General features: G+C 37.9%; 1 protein-coding gene across 3 annotated transcripts in view; it reads right to left on the bottom strand.

Annotated features, from left to right (window-relative positions):
• TLK1 (tousled like kinase 1) overlaps window positions 1–20,470 on the bottom strand; it is a 152,333-nt gene that overhangs the window by 65,577 nt on the left and 66,286 nt on the right. For all 3 annotated transcript variants that reach the window (XM_060152660.1, XM_060152661.1, XM_060152662.1), the window contains one exon: window positions 17,507–17,578. In XM_060152660.1, the coding sequence (XP_060008643.1) occupies window positions 17,507–17,578 (72 nt within the window). The remainder of the gene's footprint in view (window positions 1–17,506; window positions 17,579–20,470) is intronic.

Genomic DNA, 20,470 nt, shown 5'->3' with positions numbered 1-20,470 from the left:
CTCAACCATAAGTCACAGAACTTATAGTCTAGGCCCTAAGTATTACATCACTAACCCTAAGACAAATGTACTTTAAACAGTTTTTTTGGTTTTGAATTTAAATAATCTGAGCAACACCTATATTAAACAAAACAAAAACTCTCAATGAAGCCTAATGCTGCCAATTCTCCTAAGACATCCTTTGTGTATGGACTTATTTGGCGATTTAAAAGCTTGAGGATTTAGGGTAGGCAGAAACTCATCAAATATTTAACCTCTAAAATGGCTCATCACTGAGAAGAAAAAGTTCAGAATACTATCTGTGACTTTCAAATTGTACTCCAGAGACATCTTAGGGGAGAGAAGGTTGTGTCTCCAAAGTTACTAAAGGGAAGGAAGGAGCAGGTGGTTGAGCTAAGGCTCTAGCCACCAGAGACACATCCTATCCCACCTCTACCCTATCCCTGGGAACACAGCATGTCTTATTTTAATATTGAGGTTCTATATCAGATTTCTTCAAAGAAAGAGCTTGATGGCTTCAAAAATGTTTGAAAAACCACTGATCCTGACCAATCGATTTCCTAGAAAATCTAAGGGACATCAACCAGGCCACTACTGTATTTCTGTAAAGTGTAAAACTTGGACATATTGAGCATTTTATATACAACATTTTCAAGCTTGTTACTGCTCTCACTAATGCTGTCACTCTTTCCTCTATATTTTCTCAATTATTGTACTATAACTGACCACAATAGGAAAGGATTATTATGGAAGGCAAAATAATATGACTTGGCTTTGAAGTAAAGATGGAAAGACTACAGTATTATAAAAAGTTAAAGAATTCTGACATACAGGGGAACAGTGATTAGGAGAAAATGATGGAAGAAGAAATTGGTATTCTTTAAATCAATTCAGCTTTATAAATGCTAGTTTGTAATCATACCAAAACCTCAATGATTACTCTGATATTTAAATGTTCCAAGATATTAGTGTGAATTTATATAGCATTTTACAGAGTTGGAAGGAAGTTCAAAAAACAAAGACAAATCTAAAGGACTCAAGAGGTGATAGTGATATACCTAATGTTCCAATTTCATTTGGAATTTAAGTCAGTGATTATTAAACAAGGTTTTCATATCTAATCATGTGGCCTGTTGGTTTATCTTGCAATAAAAATAAATCTGCCTTTCATCAATGCAAATAAGACCAAATATAAGGAAATAAGAACCTTAATGCTGTCACAGAATGAGGGAGAAAGCAATATGGATTGTTCCATGAAAACAGATAACCACCTCTACAAGCCTCCAACTAGAGGTATTTTAAATTACTGGCATAAATGCATTATAGAAAATTATAACAGTATGTGAAAAGATATTATGACATCAACAAAAGAGGAGTGGATATTAAAATTTATTCTTCACCTCTACCTTAGGTAGAGTCCATCAGCCCCAACTGAACAGAACAAAAAGAAAAGTGAGATAGCATCACCTGTAACAAAATTACTACTTAAAGAGACACCGATATATTTAATTTCTTTCTGTTAAAGGAGAAAATACTTTAAAGTAGAAAGAAAAGTTACTCTAATATTAAATAATACCTGTTATAAAATATTCAATATTCAAACGTCAGAATGAATTTTTTTCTGATTGACTCATTTAGCTAAAGACTGGTTTGAAAAACACTACTCATTGGCTATTTCAATGATTCATAGTTAGTCAGGTCTCAAATTCAAGGTCACTATACTTTGAACAAATGGCACATCAACCTTTTTGCCCACAGCTGGTAATAACCATGTTTTATTCACATTTCTAGGCAAAACTTAAAATGTGGGAGAAATCTTTGTTATTTACTTAACTAAAAAGGGAACTCTGGAGCCTTATAAAAATAATCAACATAAAATAGATGTTCTAGTCAAGAATATCAAAGACACAAGATACTATTTCTTCCAACATTTTGCCATAAACATTAGGTTAGAAAAATGCACTATAAGAAAACTGAAATTCTGTAGTGAAAACTTCCTTGCTGCTTTGTATCCAATTTACATTTAGATAAAACGTATCATAAAATATGTATATCCTAATTCCAGGATGATTTTGAGCTGCCATGACCTGAAATTCAGTCTTTCTCTGCCCAAGAGTCAAACTTTAATACCAACTATTATCTGTAAATGTTTGCTTGAATCTTTGACACCTAAAAGATCTATTATTTTGCTGATTTCAATATAAAAAGCATAAAAAGTTCATGTACGCAGCATTTTGGGATCCTATCACCAAATAAGAGCATTTCCTTGCTGCTCAAAGTAAACCCAATCAACATATCCGCAATTTTGAGTGTAGCCTATTTTCTCCTGTATTGCCTTATCATTTAATAATACGTAATATCAAAGATGGTAGAGAGCCAAAGAGACGAAATCAGATAACCCTCCACTAAAATGCATGCTGCCTTACTGGTAACTAAAAGTGTGGCAGCTCACAGCATTTTTAAAAGCCTGAAGGATTTTTACTCCCTCCACAAACATACAGCATCCATAACCACATCAGTAACTAAAAGAAATATAATACTTAATCTTATTTTCAATTTTTAAAAACTACCTTACTTGCCATCCTCACAGCTGTACTTCTTAGGTTCCTATTACCTGGACCCATTTTAATTTACACTCACATATGCTTAAAAGGAGCATACTAAATCTTCGACATTGATAAAGCGCAGTTTTGTTTGCCATTTTCTTATCATTTACATAGCATAACTATTTCTTTGCATTTTCCCTTCTCTGGCTTTCGCTTTGACTTAAGGCTTTATCTGTTAAATAGTATAAACCATAAAATTAGAATAAAGCTGGACTTCCTCCTCTGTTCATATGATCTGACAAGCAGTTTTCAAATCATACAATCAGAATAAAACAGCCATAAAGAGCAAATGCTGTGGAGGGTGGGGGGAAGCAAATTTTCAAGACAACTTAGTCTGGAAATGTTGGCATTTTGAAGAGTACCTGTAAAATTGAGAACGTGACTTCACAGTTTTTCTCCCATTGTGACACTCATAATGAAGTAACATATCCTGTATAGTATCCCTATAGACACTGGCTGAACATGAATCCCTAGGTCCTTATACAATTATGTCTTTGGAATAGGCACTTTTTTTTTTTTTTTTTTTGTGGTATGCGGGCCTCTCACTGATGTGGCCTCTCCCATTGCGGAGCACAGGCTCCGGACACGCAGGCTCAGCGGCCATGGCTCACGGACCCAGCCGCTCCGCGGCACATGGGATCCTCCCAGACCGGGGCCCAAACCCGCGTACCCTGCATCGGCAGGCGGACTCCCAACCACTGCGCCACCAGGGAAGCCCGGAATAGACACTTTTAAGTGTAAATGCTGTGCCGGAGAATATGCATATTTAAAAATTTAAAGATATTTCCAAATTGTACTATCAAAGGTGATATTAAATCTTTACTCACATTAAAACTGTACAAGGGGCTTCCTTGGTGGCGCAGTGGTTAAGAATCCGCCTGCCACTACAGGGGACCCGTAGTGGTCCCACATGCCACGGAGCAACTAAGCCCGTGCACCACAACTACTGAGCTTGCGCTCTAGAGCCCGCGTGCTGCAACTACTGAAACCCGTGCGCCTAGAGCCCATGTTCCGCAGCAAGAGAAGCCACTGCAGTGAGAAGCCCGCACAACACAAGGAAAAGTAGCCCCTGCTCACCACAACTAGAGAAAAGCCCGCGCACAGCAACAAAGACCCAACGCAGCCAAAAATAAAATAAGTTAAATAAATAAATTTTTAAAAAAACCATTCAGTTTATAGTAGTATACCATATATACTGAATATTTGTTAATCAATAAATATTATTTTAAAAAAAACTGTATGAGAATGCCCCAAAATCCTTTAAGATGTTTACCTGATGTGTTTTTTTTTAAAAAGTGGGATTTCATTGTTACAGTTTTCTCTATAGCAATACTGCATTATAACCAGAAAAAAAGGGTTGATTTTATTATTTAAAGGAAATTGGTCTATCATTTATCTATTAGCACTGATTCTCAATGTTGACTATACTTCATAATCACAAAGCTGTTATTTAAAGCTCATGCTGGCATCCCCATTCCAAATGGAAACATCTCTGGAGGGAGACCAAAGGAATCCATATTTTTTAAAAGCTCCAAAAGTAATGCTGATATATCATCAGGATTAGCAATATAGCCAATCTAATATATAATAATATAGTATGTATTTCCTGCACATTCCACTTTAGAGAATCCCTAAAATTAGTAAGTTATTCTATATATAACCTTCCATTAAGAACTGCAGACCAAAATTGTGACATATAACAGAAAATTCATTAGGATAGAAGTCCAGTGCATTGTCATGATTACTCAGTTATTTTAGAAAATGAGAATTAATCTTAAAGAAAATTAGTAAAATACTCACTATGTTCTGCTGATATAAAAATACACCTAATATTTTTAAAACTCTACTATAGTACAAGGATACCTCATTTTATTAAGCTTTGCTTTACTGCGCTTCATAGATACTGCATTCTTTTACAAATTGAAGGTCTGTGGCAACCTTGATCTAGCAAGTCTTCTGGCATCATTTTTCCAGTAGCATTTGCTTACTTCCTCTCTCTGTATCACATTTTAGTGATTCTTGCAATATTTCAAACTTCTTCGTTATTATATTTATCATGGTGGTCTGTGATCCATGATTTTTGATGTTACTATTTTGATTGTGTTGCAGCGCCACAAACTGTGACCATATGACAGTGATCTTAATCAATAAACGTTGTGTGTGTTCTGAATGCTCCACTGACCAGCCATTCTCGCCCTCTCCTTGAGCCTCCCTATTCCCTGAGATACCACAATATTGAAATTAGGCCAACTAAAACTCTACAATGGCCTCTAAGTGTTCAAGTGAAAGGAAGAGTTGCACATCTCTCACTTTTAATCAAAAGCTAGAAATGGGGCTTCCCTGGTGGCGCGGTGGTTGGGAGTCCGCCTGCCGATGCAGGGGACGCGGGTTCGTGCCCCGGTCTGGGAGGATGCCACATGCTGCGGAGCAGCTGGGCCCGTGAGCCATGGCTGCTGGGCCTGCGCGTCCGGAGCCTGTGCTCTGCGGCGGGAGAGGCCACGGCGATGGGAGGCCCACGTACCGCAAAAAAAAAAAAAAAAAAAAGCTAGAAATGATTAAGCCTAGTGAGGAAGGCATGCTGAAAGCTGAGACAGGCCGAAAGCTAGGCCTCCTGAGCCAAAGTTGTGAATACAAAGGAAAAGTTCTTGAAGAAAATTAAAAGTACTACTATAGTGAACACACAAATTATAAAAAAGCGTAACACCATTATTGGGGATGTGGAGAAAGTCTGAGTGGTCTGGATAGAAGATAAAACCAGCCACAACATCCCCTTAAACCAAAGACTAATCCAGAGCAATTCTATGAATGCTGAGAGAGGTGAGGAAGCACAGAAGAAAAGTGTGAAGAAGCAGAGGTTGGTTCATGAGGTTTAAGGAAAGAAGCCATCTCCTTAACATGAACATACAAGGTGAAGCAGCAAGTGCTGATGTAGAAGCTGCAATGAGTTATCCAGGAGATCTAGCTGAGATAATTATTGAAGGTGGCTACACTAAACAACAGGTTTTCAATGTAGATAAAACAACCTTCTCTTGGAAGAAGATGGCACCTAGGACTTTCATAGCTAGAGAAGTCAATGCCTGGCTTCAATGCTTCAAAGGATAGGTCGACTCACTTCTTAGGGGCTTAAGCAGTTGGTGAATTGAAGTTGAAGCCAATGTTCATCTACCATTCTGAAAATCCTAGGGCCCTTAAGAACTATCTTAAATCTACTCTGCCTGTGCTCTATAAATGGACAACAAAACCTGGATGACAGCACATCTGTTTACAACATAGTTTATTGAATATTTTAAGGCTACTGTTGAGTCCACTGCTCAGAAAAGAGATTCCTTTCAAAATATTACTGGTCATTGACAATGCACCTGGTCACCCAAGAGCTCTGATGGAGATGTACAAGATTAATGTTGTTTTCATGCCTGCTAACACAACATCCATTCTACAGCCCATAGGTCAAGGAGTAACTCTGACTTAAAAGTTTTATTATTTAAGAAATATATTTCATAAGGCTATAGCTGCCATAGTAATTCCTTTGATATAATTCCTTTGATAGATCTGGGCAAAGTAAACTGAAAACCTGGCAAGGATTCACCATTTTAGATGCCATTAAGAACATCTGTGATCCATGGGAAAAGGTCAAAATATCAATATTAACAGGAATGCGGAAGAAGTCAATTCCAACCCTCATGGACAGCTTTGAGGGGTTCAAGACTTCAGTGGAGGAAGTAACTGCAGGTGTGGTGGAAATAGCAAGAAACCTAAAATTAGAAGTGAAGCCTGAAGATGTGACTGAATTGGGGCAATCGCATGATAAAACTTTAATGGATGAGTTGCTTCTTATGGATGAGCAAAGAAAGTGGTTTCTTGAGATGGAATCTACTCCTGGTGAAGATGCTGTGAAGACTGTTGAAATGACAACAAAGGATTTAAAATATTACATAAACTTAGTTTATAAAACAGCAGCAGGGACTGAGAGGACTGACTCCACTTTTGAAGGAAGTTCTACCATGGGGAAATGCTACCAAACAGCGTTGCTGCTACAGAGAAGTTGTTGGTGAAAGGAAGAGTCAATGTGCAGACATCACTGTTGTTTTATTTTTAAAACGGCCACAGCCTCCCTAACGTTCAGCAACCACCACCCTGATCAGTCAGCAGCCATCAACACTGAAGTAAGACCCTCCACCAGCAAAAAGATAACTTGCTGAAGCTCAGAAGATGGTTAGCATTTTTTCAGCAATATAATATTTTTAAATTAAAGTAGGTACATTGTTTCTTCAGATATAATGCTACTGCACACTTAGACTACAGTATAGTGTAAACATAATGTTTATATGCACCGTGAAACCAAAAAATTCATGTGACTTGCTTTATTTCAATATTCGCTTTATTATGGTGGCATGGAATTAAACCTGCAATATCTCTAAGGTACACCTGTATAAGATATTGAAACCAAATTGTTCAGTAATGTCAACTTGTGCTGAATGTACTTGTCTAAAAGCATATTTATCAGAAAAAAAATCTGTGAAGTGCTGCCAGTCCAGGCATATCTTGGATTGGCAAACTATAAATCATCTTAAATCTAAATATTTCCAAAAAAGAATACCACTTTTTTCAAAAGACTAACTAGGGTCATTTATCTAACTTATAAGTTAGATACTACATTAGTTATACAGAAAGAGTATAGAACAATAGTTGAAAACATCACTTTGAAATAAGACAGACAGTTTAAAATTAGAACTTTGACTATTAACTTACTATCTGTGGGTAAATTAACCTCTCTGGGCTTCTGTTTTCATACCCAGAGATGTGAAACTTATAGAGCTGTAATCTAGCTCCACAGGTAACGTGCTACAACTTTATTTTCCCTCCTTCATTAATGGGGTGGTTCCCAACTAGAGGAGATCTGCCTCTACCCCCCGAGGATATACGGCAATATCTGGAGACATTTTTGGTTGCCACAACTTAGGGGTGGGGGGATGGGCTACAGATATCTAATGCATCATGCAGAGATGCTGCTAAGCATCCTACATTACACATGACAACTCCCTCCCCACCCCGAGAATTATCTGGCCCCAGATGTCAATAACGTTAAGGTTGAGAAAGCTTGCTTTGATGAATACATAAGAATCACATGTAGCTGACACAAAAACTGCCTTATATTATACTACAACTAAAGTACATTATTAAATTTTTATTTATTTATTCGACAAATTTATTTATTTATTTATTCAACAAATATTTACTGAGCATCTACTACGATTAAGTGCTATACCAGGGTCCACTTCATTCTTAAAATGACATGGCATGTTCCTCTTCAAAACTTGTTTACAACAGTCAGTTTAGAACTTTCTTGCTCTAAAAACCACCCACCCACACTAAATGTACTTTTAAATAGGGAAACATTTAACAGCTGTTTGTTTGCTTTCTTATTAAATGGCCTACAGAATCAAGATTTATTGATCTATGAGAAATCAAAAATTATCTAGACAGAGTATTATCAGAGTTTCCAAGAAGGGAGCCTAAGTGCTTTGATTTTGAAAAGGTGATTCTGACACACATAGTCCTCCACCTTTATGGAAACAGGGGCACAGAGTCAGCCAGTATCAGGCCATTTGATTTACAGTATTTTTCCTTCCAGGAGACTAAGGATGTATATATTCAACCAGGATAGACCTACTTCCTTTGCTGTGGACTCTGTCATATAACACATTTTAGAGTTAGACACTCCATAACTCTAGCTGAATATACTTCCTGTAAGAGCTCGACCTTTAGGGACTTCCTCCGCCCTTCACTGCAGGGGGCTCAGGTTCCATCAACAACAACAACAAAAAAAGAGTGTGTCCTTTAATGTTTAGTGGCAGAATTAAATAGTTTTCTCTTTTTAAATAAAATGAAAATTTACAAAGTAATTCCAGGTATTTCACAGGAACTATAATTTCTAAGTTTGATTATTAGTCTTAACAGAGAGAGAAAAAAACAAACTTATTTCCTTACTGAGAAAATGTCTTTATTGCTGTTACAAAATCTTACTAACCTCACCTAATAATACAGTAAGAAGAAATCAGTGAGAAAATACTGCCAAAATGAAGATAAGTAAAGGAGAAGACAGAGGAACCAATCAAACAGAACACCACAAAGGGCATTTATCAGGCTAAAACATTTCAGAAAATAACGTAGGTTACAGGACACAAAGAATATTTCTTAAAATTGATGAGGGCATTAAACTAGGTATCTAACAATCTTTAGAAGCTGAACAGATTTAAACAGAATAAAGTAAAAAACAAGGTAATTCATTTAGGGGGAAATAGGCATAAAAATGTTAACTTTCAGCCACACTTAACTATATACATCACTAAATTCATTTTGCAAGTTTTCTTTCTTATTGGGTGATCAGACTAAGACATTAAAGACAAGATTTGTCCAGGTTATAAGACATATATACATAAAAAATATATATTTTTACATATATATATTTTACATATATATATATAAAACTTAAATGAATTTTTAAAAATCCATCTGAAATTTTAGGCTGGTATTATCTCTATTTTCAAATAAAATCATAACTTCCAATCAATCTAAGGTAACTAACTTTCTTGAGGAAACATTTCAGCTAAACACTATTTAGAAGGCAAAAAGGAAATATAAAAAAGTAGAGATGGGGATGTATATAAAAACTAGGTGAAAACTGGAAATGCTCATTTCTTAATCCAGCCAATTCACTAACATCAGAGCCATCCCATTTAATCAACTATATATGTCTATATATAATTTTAAATATCAAAAAAGATTTTTTAAATTAAAAAAGTATTGAAGAACTATATAAATAATATGACTTGTTCTAAAAATGAAAATAATGTCCCCCCCAAGCTAGGTCTAAGGTAGTTTTAGTTCTAATTCCCTAGTATTCTTAATTTCTACTTCCTCCAAAATATGAAAATAAGAACTCACACATAATGTGGCCTTTAAAAATTATTTTTTAAAAAGAACAAAACAAAGCATAATTAACTCCATAACTTCAATTCAAATAAGGAGGGGAAAAATCTGATTTAAATACCAAGACTACTTCTAGAAACTAAATTCAAATGAGAAAGTTAATTAGATCTTCTTTCATAAAATGGGCTTCATTAATCAACGTTACAGGTAAATTAAGACAATCAAGGCACTGTATCCATATTATATTCCTCTTTCATTACAATCATTACAATCCTGAAAGTGCATCTAAGTTTAAACGTCTAGATGCAACAACTGTCCCAGCTTCTGTATATCTATAAATTAAAATCCTTAATCTTAAATAGCTCAAAAATCCCCAAAGGCACTTGGATCAAAAATAAACAGTAGGGACTTCTCTGGTGGCGCAGTGGTTAAGAATCCACCTGCCAATGCAGGGCACATGGGTTCAAGCCCTAGTCTGGGAAGATCCCACATGCCGCAGAGCAACTAAGCCCGTGCAGCACAACTACTGAGCCCGTGCACCACAACTACTGAAGCCTGCACATCCTAGAGCCCATGCTCTGCAACAAGAGAAGTCACCGCACTGAGCAGCCCATGGACCACAATGAAGAGTGGCCCCCGCTCGCTGCAACTGGAGAAAGCCCTCACACAGCAACAAAGAGCCAACGAAGCCAAAAATAAAATATAAATAAATTTAAAAAATAAAAATAAACAGTAATTCAATGCCAGTGGATAGAGGGTTAAAGAATTGACAATTACCCAGAAGGAAGTGGGAAATAAACTTTAGTTCTAGAAAAAGATAGTATATATTTTAAATTGTTCAACTCTGATTCAGGTTTTTATAGAAGTAGTATAAAAGATAAATATTCAAAATTAAATTGAGACAAAAATAGAATAATTTGACGAGTCTGCTTTACAACATCATTATGTAGTATATTGTACGTACATGTAACAATAGGCTTAAAAATATACTTCAATGAGATTTATATTCAGTCTTTTTTTTTTAATTTTTATTTATTTTTATTTATTTATTTTTGGCTCTGTTGGGTTTTTGTTGCTGTGCGCGGGCTTTCAGTTGTGGTGAACGGGTGCTACTCTTTGTTGCGGTGCGCGGGCTTCTCATTGCGGTGGCTTCTCTTGTTGTGGAGCACAGGCTCTAGGCATGCGGGCTTCAGTAGTTGTGGCTCGCGGGCTCTAGAGTGCAGGCTCAGTAGTTGTGATGCACGGGCTTAGTTGCTCCGTGCCATGTGGGATCTTCCCGGACCGGGGCTTGAACCCATGTCCCCTGCATTGGCAGGCGGATTCTTAACCACTGCACCACCAGGGAAGCCCTATATTCAGTCTCATATTCATTCACAAATAACCAACCACAGTAAGAAATAAAACAGAAAAATATATTCTAGGACATCTGAAAGAAAAGGTTGGGAGGAGGTATGGTTATGGTATTAATATTATAAATTATAAATTCCAAATGAGCTACAAGATAATTTATCTCAGCATCTTGGGGTAAGGTACAGTGGGGACAGCAACTGTACAGAATTTAGAGAAAAGTGAAGATGATCTTCGTGTTTAGAAAGGGAAGCGTCCTGCAAGGAGAATGGCAAATGGGTGGATCCAGGCAGGTTCTGAAACTTGGAAAACATTGATAAAAGGAAATATGGGCTCCTTCTCTCATCCTCATAAAATAATCTGAACTTTCAGCCAGTAGATAAGGTGCACAGACCATGTCTCCAACTCCTTCAGGCATTCTAAAACATTTAAATGAGTGACCCCTCTCCCCTGTAAACTACTTCCTTATCTCTCCCATAAATTTTTTATCATTCTCCTCACACCCCCAACCTACTCATGATTCTTCCTTCAGTTGATAACCTCTATTTTCACTGTGAAGAAAGAGAAAGGTTATTAGGTATGGAAATTCATCTATCAGAGGAAAGGATGTTCTCAGTCAGTCCTGTCCACAACTAACCCTGTCCTCCCAGAGTCTGGAACTCACCATTCATACCACTTCCAGGAAAAGTTTAGTTTAGGACCTCCCTGGTGGCACAGTGGTTAAGTATCCACCTGCCAATGCAGGGGACACGGGTTCGATCCCTGGTCGGGGAAGATCCCACATGTCGCGGAGCAACTAAGCCCGTGTGCCACAACTACTGAGCCTGCGCTCTAGAGCCCGCGAGCCACAACTACTGAAGCCCGTGCACCTAGAGTCTGTGCTCCAAAACAAGAGAAGCCACCGCAATGAGAGGCCCACGCACCTAAAAGAAAAGTAGTCCCCACTCACCACAACTAGAGAAAACCCGCGCGCAGCAACGAAGACCCAACGCAGCCAAAAAAAAAAAAAAAAAAAGTTTAGTTTAGTTTCTCCTCTCTCTTCAGCACTTTGCTTGTCCTTATCCCATCACAGGTCTGCTATAATCCTTTCCCTAGCACATAATAGGTCAAGTCTGTTAGACTCTGGATACTGCCTCCTTTTCTTCACAGTCAAGATTCTTCCAAGAGTAGTCAATATATGCTCACTTTCCAAGTGCTCCTTAATCAGCTAATATCTGGCATCTTGCTCCCATTAGTCTACTAAAAGTAAGCCTAAGTGACAAACTCTTAGTCACTTTTTAGTCATTATCTTAATTGACTTCCATAACATCTAATTCTACTCATTATTCTCCTCCTCTTCTTTCTCATCTTTTATCCACCTCCTTACCTGCTACTACTCTTTCTCTAGCACACACATCTCGCCTGCTCACATTTCCTAGCATTACACACACTATCAGGATGAGTTCATCTGCAAAAGCAGTTTTTAAACTTCTGGGTCTCAAAACCCGTCTACAAACTCTTAAAAACTGTTGAGGTCCCCAAAGAGCCTTTCTTATGTGGGATATAACTACTGTTACTTACCATTTTGGGATTTAAAACTAAAACAATTTTAGAACACCAGAATACACAATCCATAAATCATCAGAATAATGATATCATCACATGTCTTACAGCCTGTGGAAATTTTCACTGTAAACTCACGGAGAAATGAAAGTTAAAAAGCCAGGGCTTCCCTGGTGGAGCAGTGGTTGAGAGTCCGCCTGCCGATGCAGGGGACACAGGTTCGTGCCCCAGTCTGGGAGGATCCCACATGCCGCGGAGCGGCTAGGCCCATGAGCCATGGCCGCTGAGCCTGCACTCCGCAACGGGAGAGGCCACAACAGTGAGAGGCCCGCGTACAGGGGGAAAAAAAAAAAAAAGCCAAATATGTCTTAGCATTACTGTAAAAGGGCAAATAATGTCTTCGCCCTGTTTGTATGCCAAAACCCACTAAGTCTTCATCTTTAGCCTGACCTCCTTCCTGAGCTCCAGACAGCTCCTCTGCCTTGGTCATTTCACAGGTATTCAAACTCAGTGCTGTCCAGAATTTAATTCATTATCTTCTATGCTAACCTATTCATCTTCTTTCTGTGTTGTCTATCTCACTCAAAACCACTACCATTCACCTAAAGCTAGCTACCTTTAAATAATCCTAGGCTCCTCCCCTTCCTTCTTTACCCTCATTCAGTCTTCAAACCCTACTGCTTCTACTTTTTTTTTTTTTTTGCGGTCCATGGGCCTCTCCCTGCTGTGGCCTCTCCTGCTGCGGAGCACAGGCTCCAGATGCGCAGGCTCAGCGGCCCTGGCCCACGGGCCCAGCCGCTCCGCGGCATGCGGGATCCCCCCAGACCGGGGCACGAACCCGTGTCCCCCGCATTGGCAGGTGGACTCCCAACCACTGCGCCACCATGGAAGCCCTACTGCTTCTACTTTTAAAATCTAGTGGAATCTGAGAGCTTGTCAGAAATGCAAACACTCACTCCAGACCTGTAAGAATCCTTGGTAATTCACTTGCGTATTAAAGTTTGAGAAGCATGGGCCTGAGTGGTGATAGCATCAATAGTTACAAAATCCAAAGAAGGCAGAGCCCAAAAGGCAAACTTGAGAACACTGTAATTAGAACCCCCACTTGAAGTTTTTCTTCCTGTTAAACCTTGGAGTTTTGTAAAGGTAGCAGCACTCCTTAACTAAATGGTCTTTCCAACTTAGGTATCACCTCCCTCCCATCCTATCCTATACATTGCCCCCTGAGGGAGCCTTCTTCATCTCTACTCGTTTTGTTTCCTCTCCTTTCATCTCCTAGAAAGAAGTCCAAATCCCTTACTATGAAATACAAGAGCATTCAAACCCTGACCCCTGCCTATCTTTCACCATTCTTACATATCTTCTCTATACCAGAAGTTTACAAACCAGATGAATCACCCAGGCAGCTTCGTTTTTTCTTTTTTAAGCTCCTCAGGTGAGCTAAAAGGCAGTTAGGATTGAGAACCACTGCCTTACATCTTGAACAAAACTATGTGCCATGCTTCCATGGAAAAGCAAAAGCACATCTTAGTGCCTCTGCCTGCTTTCTTCTCATACTTTGCCCTTGTCCTCTGGGATGAATCCACAGGCTTTCTTAACAACTTAACTATGACCTGTTCTATTTTTTTTTTAAGATAAAGAGACTAGTTTTTTTTAATTAATTAATTAACTTATTTATTTATTTTGGCTGTGTTGGGTCTTTGTTGCCGTGCACAGGCTTTCTCTAGTTGTGGCAAGCAAGGGCTACTCTTCGTTGCAATGTGCGGGCTTCTCATTGCGGTGGCTTCCCTTGTTGTAGAGCATGGGCTCTAGGCGTGCGGGTTTCAGTAGTTGTGGTGTGTGGGCTCACTAGTTGCAGCACACAGGCTCTAGGGTGTGTGGGCTTCAGTAGTTGTGGCATGCGGGCTCTAGCGCGCAGGCTCAGTAGTTGTGGTGCACGGGATTAGTTACTCTGCGGCATGTGGGATCTTCCCAGACCAGGGTTCGAACCCGTGTCCCCTGCATTGGCAGGTGGATTCTTAACCACTGCGCCACCCGGGAAGTCCCTATCATCTGTTCTTTGAGGGAAGACCTCTCTTTCTCTTCCTTCCCTACCTCTCACCTGCAGGCAGATGGAATTAGGGGTTTCTTGCTCTTTGCTCCTATAGTACCTTGTGCTTACATCTATTATAGCATAGCTCACACTGTTTATGAAACAGTTTGTCGTACTAGACACTGATCTCATGTGAAAGCAGGAATTGTATCCTATTCATCTTTATATACTCCGTGCTTGGGTACAGAGGCTAGAAGATAATAGATATGTAACAAATGCTTACTGAAAAATTTTGGAGCCCGTTGAATAAACCTACAGTGATGTAAAATAAAGCAAAACGAGACCAACACCTTCCTATCTACTAGAAGATTTCATTATAAAAAAAAAAACCCTTTCTGTTTAACAATTCTACATTTAGAAATAAAAGGCAAGTTTAATTCATATATAAACTGCAGTGAAAATTTTCAGTTGAAGTAGATTTAATCAACCCAACAGTGAATATCAGATGCTTTTCACTTTTAATAGTAAAAGGACAGATGAAAACAAGAGGGTTCTGAGTGTCTGAAAACAGTATTAAGAAGAGGATAGAAAGCAGAGGGTTATTAGTAGGTTAACATCTTCATAAATACTAAGAGGAAGTCACAGATAATGTCCAATTGATGAACCAAAAAAGATATGCATATTATTTATATTAAAATGTGGAAATAAATACCAGGAAGAAAAGCTAAGAGAATGGAGAGCAGGGTGGGGTAAGGGTGAGTGGTAGAGAACTACTATTTAAAAATAATAATAATAAACCTTTCAGCACTATTTGTCCATAAAAACAAAAACTGTTATTTTTAAAAATCTGATGGTTCAGGGGATGGATTACCAAAAGAATAAAATGACATCAGCAGACAACGAAATACTACATAAACTTTACTATTAGGTGTACTGGGGAAAAAAAGAAGTACTTCTATCCTGCAGCTGTTTACTGCCAACAACTTTATTCATGACTTATAGGAATATCTGTATCGAGATGTATATGAAATTTCACCCCAAGGGAGTCCATTAAGGCATCTAGTACAGAAATAAAACCTGGGAACCATTTTCCAGACAAATCACTTCTTAAATGGAAAGACAGACCACCCCCCAAATTTCCTTCTTCAAATTTTAAGGAAAACATATAATCCATAGTCATTTCCAAAATATTATGCCACTTAACTTAACCATTATTTTGCAGAAATTCCAGATACAGAACACAAAGCAGCAAAAGCCAAAAAATTTTAAGATTTTTCTATTGTGTCCCCAAATGTCAAAATTTCTACACAAATAAAGCTAAGTACATCCAATGGTGAACCAAATTGTATTTTAGTGCAAATACCATTATGGTCTTTAAAAAAAAATGGTTTTTAACCTAAGAACATAGCCAAAAGTGAGCCTTAGAATTCTTTTAAGGGAAGTGGTATTTTCTTACAAACTGATCCTTTTGGAAGAATTCAAATATTGCATCTACCAACTCATACTGGGAATACAGATACCTATAAAGAACATAGAAATATATAACCATTACATGTGGTCTAACTTTTACTATGTTTTTCTATTAAAAAAATCCATCAGAAACACTAGATTTGGTGAACAGAAAAGAGAAATATCTAAAATTATTTTATTGCCCTTCATAACATAAAAGCCTATGAAAAGAGGAGGCATGTGAAATTACTATATAGACCCAAATCTGTGGAAGTATCAAGAAATGTTCCAAAATCCAGGAAATATAAAGTGAAAACATTCTTGATATGGTTTTTGAAAAAAAATGTACTTTGACAAGATCTAAACCTACAAGTTTTAAGGACTTAATGTGTGTTAATTTGATAAAAACTAAACTGTGATAATCTGGTGCTACAGGGGCTACTAACGCTTACCTCAAGGGAACCTACTGCAGATAAAGTCCCGTCACTTGCACAGTCCTTTCAGCTGCCTGCCAGTTGTCTCTGTGGAAGGGAAAGCCTGATGAGTGAGAGCCCTATGCCACACTCCTTTGGAGTGTCAGGGTGCCTGCACAGAACTCCACAAAACTGTCTACCTAGAGATTCCTAGATGCTTTCAATAACACAGGGCTTAAAAAGCTGCCACCTTTGATATTCCCCTTCCACTGAATACCAAAACCAAATGCCTAAGAGTTACTGGGTGCTAATGACCTATGGTATTATTATCATGGTGATATATCTATACTAACCCAAGCAGAAAAAAGACTAAAATGGATCAAGCAGAAGTTAACATTGACAGGGAAAACACAAACACACACACACACACACACACACACACACACACACACACAAATGTTGAAAAGTAAGTGACAGAACTCCATAATCTGAGAAGAGGAAATATTACAGACTGTATCTGCAAAAAGTGAAGTTGCAGCATCAACAAATGAATGCTACTACCCAAAGAACCTGCTGTCTAAACATTTTTTAAAATGCCATCAAGAATATCATGCTCAACGTGAACTATACCATGGATCCAAATACCTACTTATAAAATTCCATATATTTTCTTAGTGGGGAGAGTAAGTGGGTGGGGGAGGAGGGGATTTTTCAGATATTTTAAAATATGTAAAGTGAAAACCAACAGCATGAAATCCCACAAGAAATTTCAAAAAGAGAAAAAAAATGTGTTTCTGTATCTCAGAAAGTAAACAAACCTTTACTCAGGACCAAACTAAGAGGGAAGTAGAACAAGAAATAATAGAAAACTGCAAAATACAACGTATTGCAAAACCACGTTCATCTCTTAGAATTATGAACGGCTAGTAACTTAAGAATATCTGTCAATACCATTAATGTACAAGTTCACCTACATAACCAAAGAAACTATATTTTCTTTCTAATGTCCAATACAGTCTTCGGTTTGAATGCTCTGCTTCATAAAACAGAATAAAATGCTCCTACAAAAGACTTAACAAGGATTAACCTTTAGCACAAGTATTAAAGAAGGAAAAAAATTAATTAAAAAAAAAGTGATTCCAACTTTTACTTATTAATAGCACCATATTTAAAATGAAGTTACTTACCTCTGATTCTTTGTCACTCAAAGATCCCAAGCTTCCAAAACTGTGATTAGAGCTTTCATTATTTGTTGAGGCCTGTTGAAAATTTTTAAAAAGGTAAAAATTAGGAGTAATTTTAAATGGAACATTTTACAAAGTAAATAATGTCTTTATAATTAAAAATAAAATATGATTCCTTTAAATAGGGAAGACAAATGAAGTAAAAATAAGAAACACCAACTTAACACTATACTTGGAAAGTTTTATCAAATCAATAAAGTTCTGCTGTGTTTCAGGAACTGACTTGTGTTAGCTGACTTTTTAGAATATCAAATTCAGAAGCAAAGGAAGTGAGATGTTGTTAGGATAAAAAGATCCCTAAAATTACTACCCAATGTATAAAAACTAATGCTTCCTTTAACTGAAAGTATTATTTGTGTTCCTTAATTTTCATCACAATCTTATGAAATTCCATCATATCTCACCCACACCCTTTTGCCTCTTCATATTAACAAACTGGTCAATCTCTGGTTTCTGTTTGTTTGGGTTTAGCCTTTTAAAAAAATCTTTTACTAACTTGACCATTTTAACTGTGTCACTCAAAGAGTGTTTAAATTTCCTTTACAATATTTTTTGAACTGTGACAGTAATGAACTATCACTATGGCGGATAACATTTTCTGTTTCCAATATGTTTCTATGATGGTTATTACTTTGTCGACTTTTTTGGACCATCAGTACATTAGATCAATGTCTTCCAGGAATGTTTAGACCAGGCAGACTATAGCATATATGCCAAAGATGACATATGAATGAACTTCATGTACAAGCAGGCCAGGTGGTACCCGTTTCCCTTCAATTTGCCAGAGTAGCTGCTAATACTACCATTACAAGGTTGCAAGTTAGCCTATAATTACCCTTAGACCGACTAATTTCCAAACTGATGACTGATATGATACATTGCATATATGTCCAGTGCTATGCTGGACACTGTAAAGGCTATTTTCAACACAAAATAGCATTTGAACTAAGATTCAAGCACTAGAGGAATTATAATCTAATTTGGGCAAGATTATCAAACTTGAAAAAGAGAACACCATAAACAGCAATTAATAAGTGATAAATATAAAGATTGAAGGACAATGGAGGCAGTGGCAACGTTTCTGAGCATCCCTAAATCCCCAAACCCACATACAACATTTACAACAAAACTGGGTGACAAGGAAATCTACATAAATCTCCCTAAAACAGCAAGTGGGAACAAATCACTAACAACCATAGAACCTGCATGGTATGAGAAGCAGCAGAAGAAAACAGAGTGTCTGACACATCTGAGAACAGAGACTCCCAAAACAGCTATAACTGGGTTTCTGCATTTTCCTGAAGTCTGAAGTTGGGGCAGTTAGCCTCTATGAACTCTTAAAACTGATCCTTCACTAACAGTGTCACAATGAGGATAAGCTACTGAGCATGGAATCAAAACTGAGCACATTAGGTACAATGAAGATTAAGGAATGAGAATAGTGGGGAAGGGAGCAAAGCCTTAGAAATCATAGAAAGCAAATGCCACACTTTTTTTTTTTTTTTTTTTTTTGCGGTACGCGGGCCTCTCACTGTCGTGGCCTCTCCCGTTGCTGAGCGCAGGCTCCAGACGCGCAGGCTCAGCGGCCACAGCTCACGGGCCCAGCCGCTCCGCGGCATGTGGGATCTTCCCGGACCGGGGCACGAACCCGTGTCCCCTGCATCGGCAGGTGGACTCTCAACCACTGCGCCACCAGGGAAGCCCCAAATGCCACACTTTTGAAGAGTTCCCAAAAACAACAGTAGAGGGGGCTCTGTAAGAAATGCCATCCTAAACCATAAAAAAGTAAGCAACAGAAAATGATGTAGGTCAATCCTATGAAATTATAGGGAAAAAAAAAAAGATACAGAATTACATCCTGATAATAAAAGCATACCAGAAATACATGCCCACGAAATAGGTGAAAATTATAACTACTTCAAAATGAGATAAAAGTCATTACAAAAATGACTCAAGACATGCAAGAACAACATAAATCAGATTTCAAAAAACTCAGAAATAAGGTAACAGAACTCAGGAAAGCATTAGAAATTGAAAAAATTTTTTTCAGAAATGAAGATTAGGGGCTTCCCTGGTGGCACAGTGGTTGGGAGTCTGCCTGCCGATGCAGGGGACATGGGTTTGTGCCCCGGTCCGGAAAGATCCCACATGCCGCGGAGCGGCTGGGCCCGTGAACCGTGGCCGCCGAGCCTGCGCTCCGCAACGGGAGAGGCCACAACAGTGAGAGGCCCGCGTACCGCCAAAAAAAAAAAAAAAAAAATAGAAATGAAGATTAAGCCTGAATGAACACAAGAGAAAATACATACAACAGATAATGCTTTAAGAGAATGAGAAGGTAAAATGGAGGAACAGTTTCGAAATCAAAAGAAATGAAGAGATTAAAAGGATGAGAGAAAGCAACAACTTAATGAAGTAACAAGGATCCAACATTCAGGTAACAGAAGTCTTTAAAGAGCACTACCATAAGAGAATAAATAGTAAAGACTATAATTCAAGAAAACTTTCTTGAAAAGAACAAAACCTGAAACTACTGACCGAAGCACTGTGTACACTTAAGAATTCAGCCCAGAAGGCCAACATCTAACTTTTCAAAGGCAACACTTTATTTATGCCAGAAGAAAACAGAGTAACATATTTCAGATATTCAAGAAAGAAAATCTGAATTGTGTCTTATATTTGGTAAAATTGATCTTTATCACATGGAAGACACAGATAAACTTAACGTAAGGCCAAAAATTGGGAAACACTGGCTCCCATGAGCCCTTCCGAAAGAATCTAGAGAATAAGCTTTAGACAACCAAAATGAATAGTTTCAACCTAACAATTTATGGCAAGCAATATTATTATTTACTTGTTGATAAAGACTAAGTGAGAAGTACAAGGAAGAGAGTATAAAATTTAATGGCT

Source organism: Lagenorhynchus albirostris, chromosome 6 (assembly GCF_949774975.1).
Source record: "Lagenorhynchus albirostris chromosome 6, mLagAlb1.1, whole genome shotgun sequence".
Classification (NCBI taxonomy): domain Eukaryota; kingdom Metazoa; phylum Chordata; class Mammalia; order Artiodactyla; family Delphinidae; genus Lagenorhynchus; species Lagenorhynchus albirostris.
The sequence above is the reverse complement of the archived record's forward strand: the minus strand, read 5'-3'. Positions and strand labels throughout refer to the sequence as shown.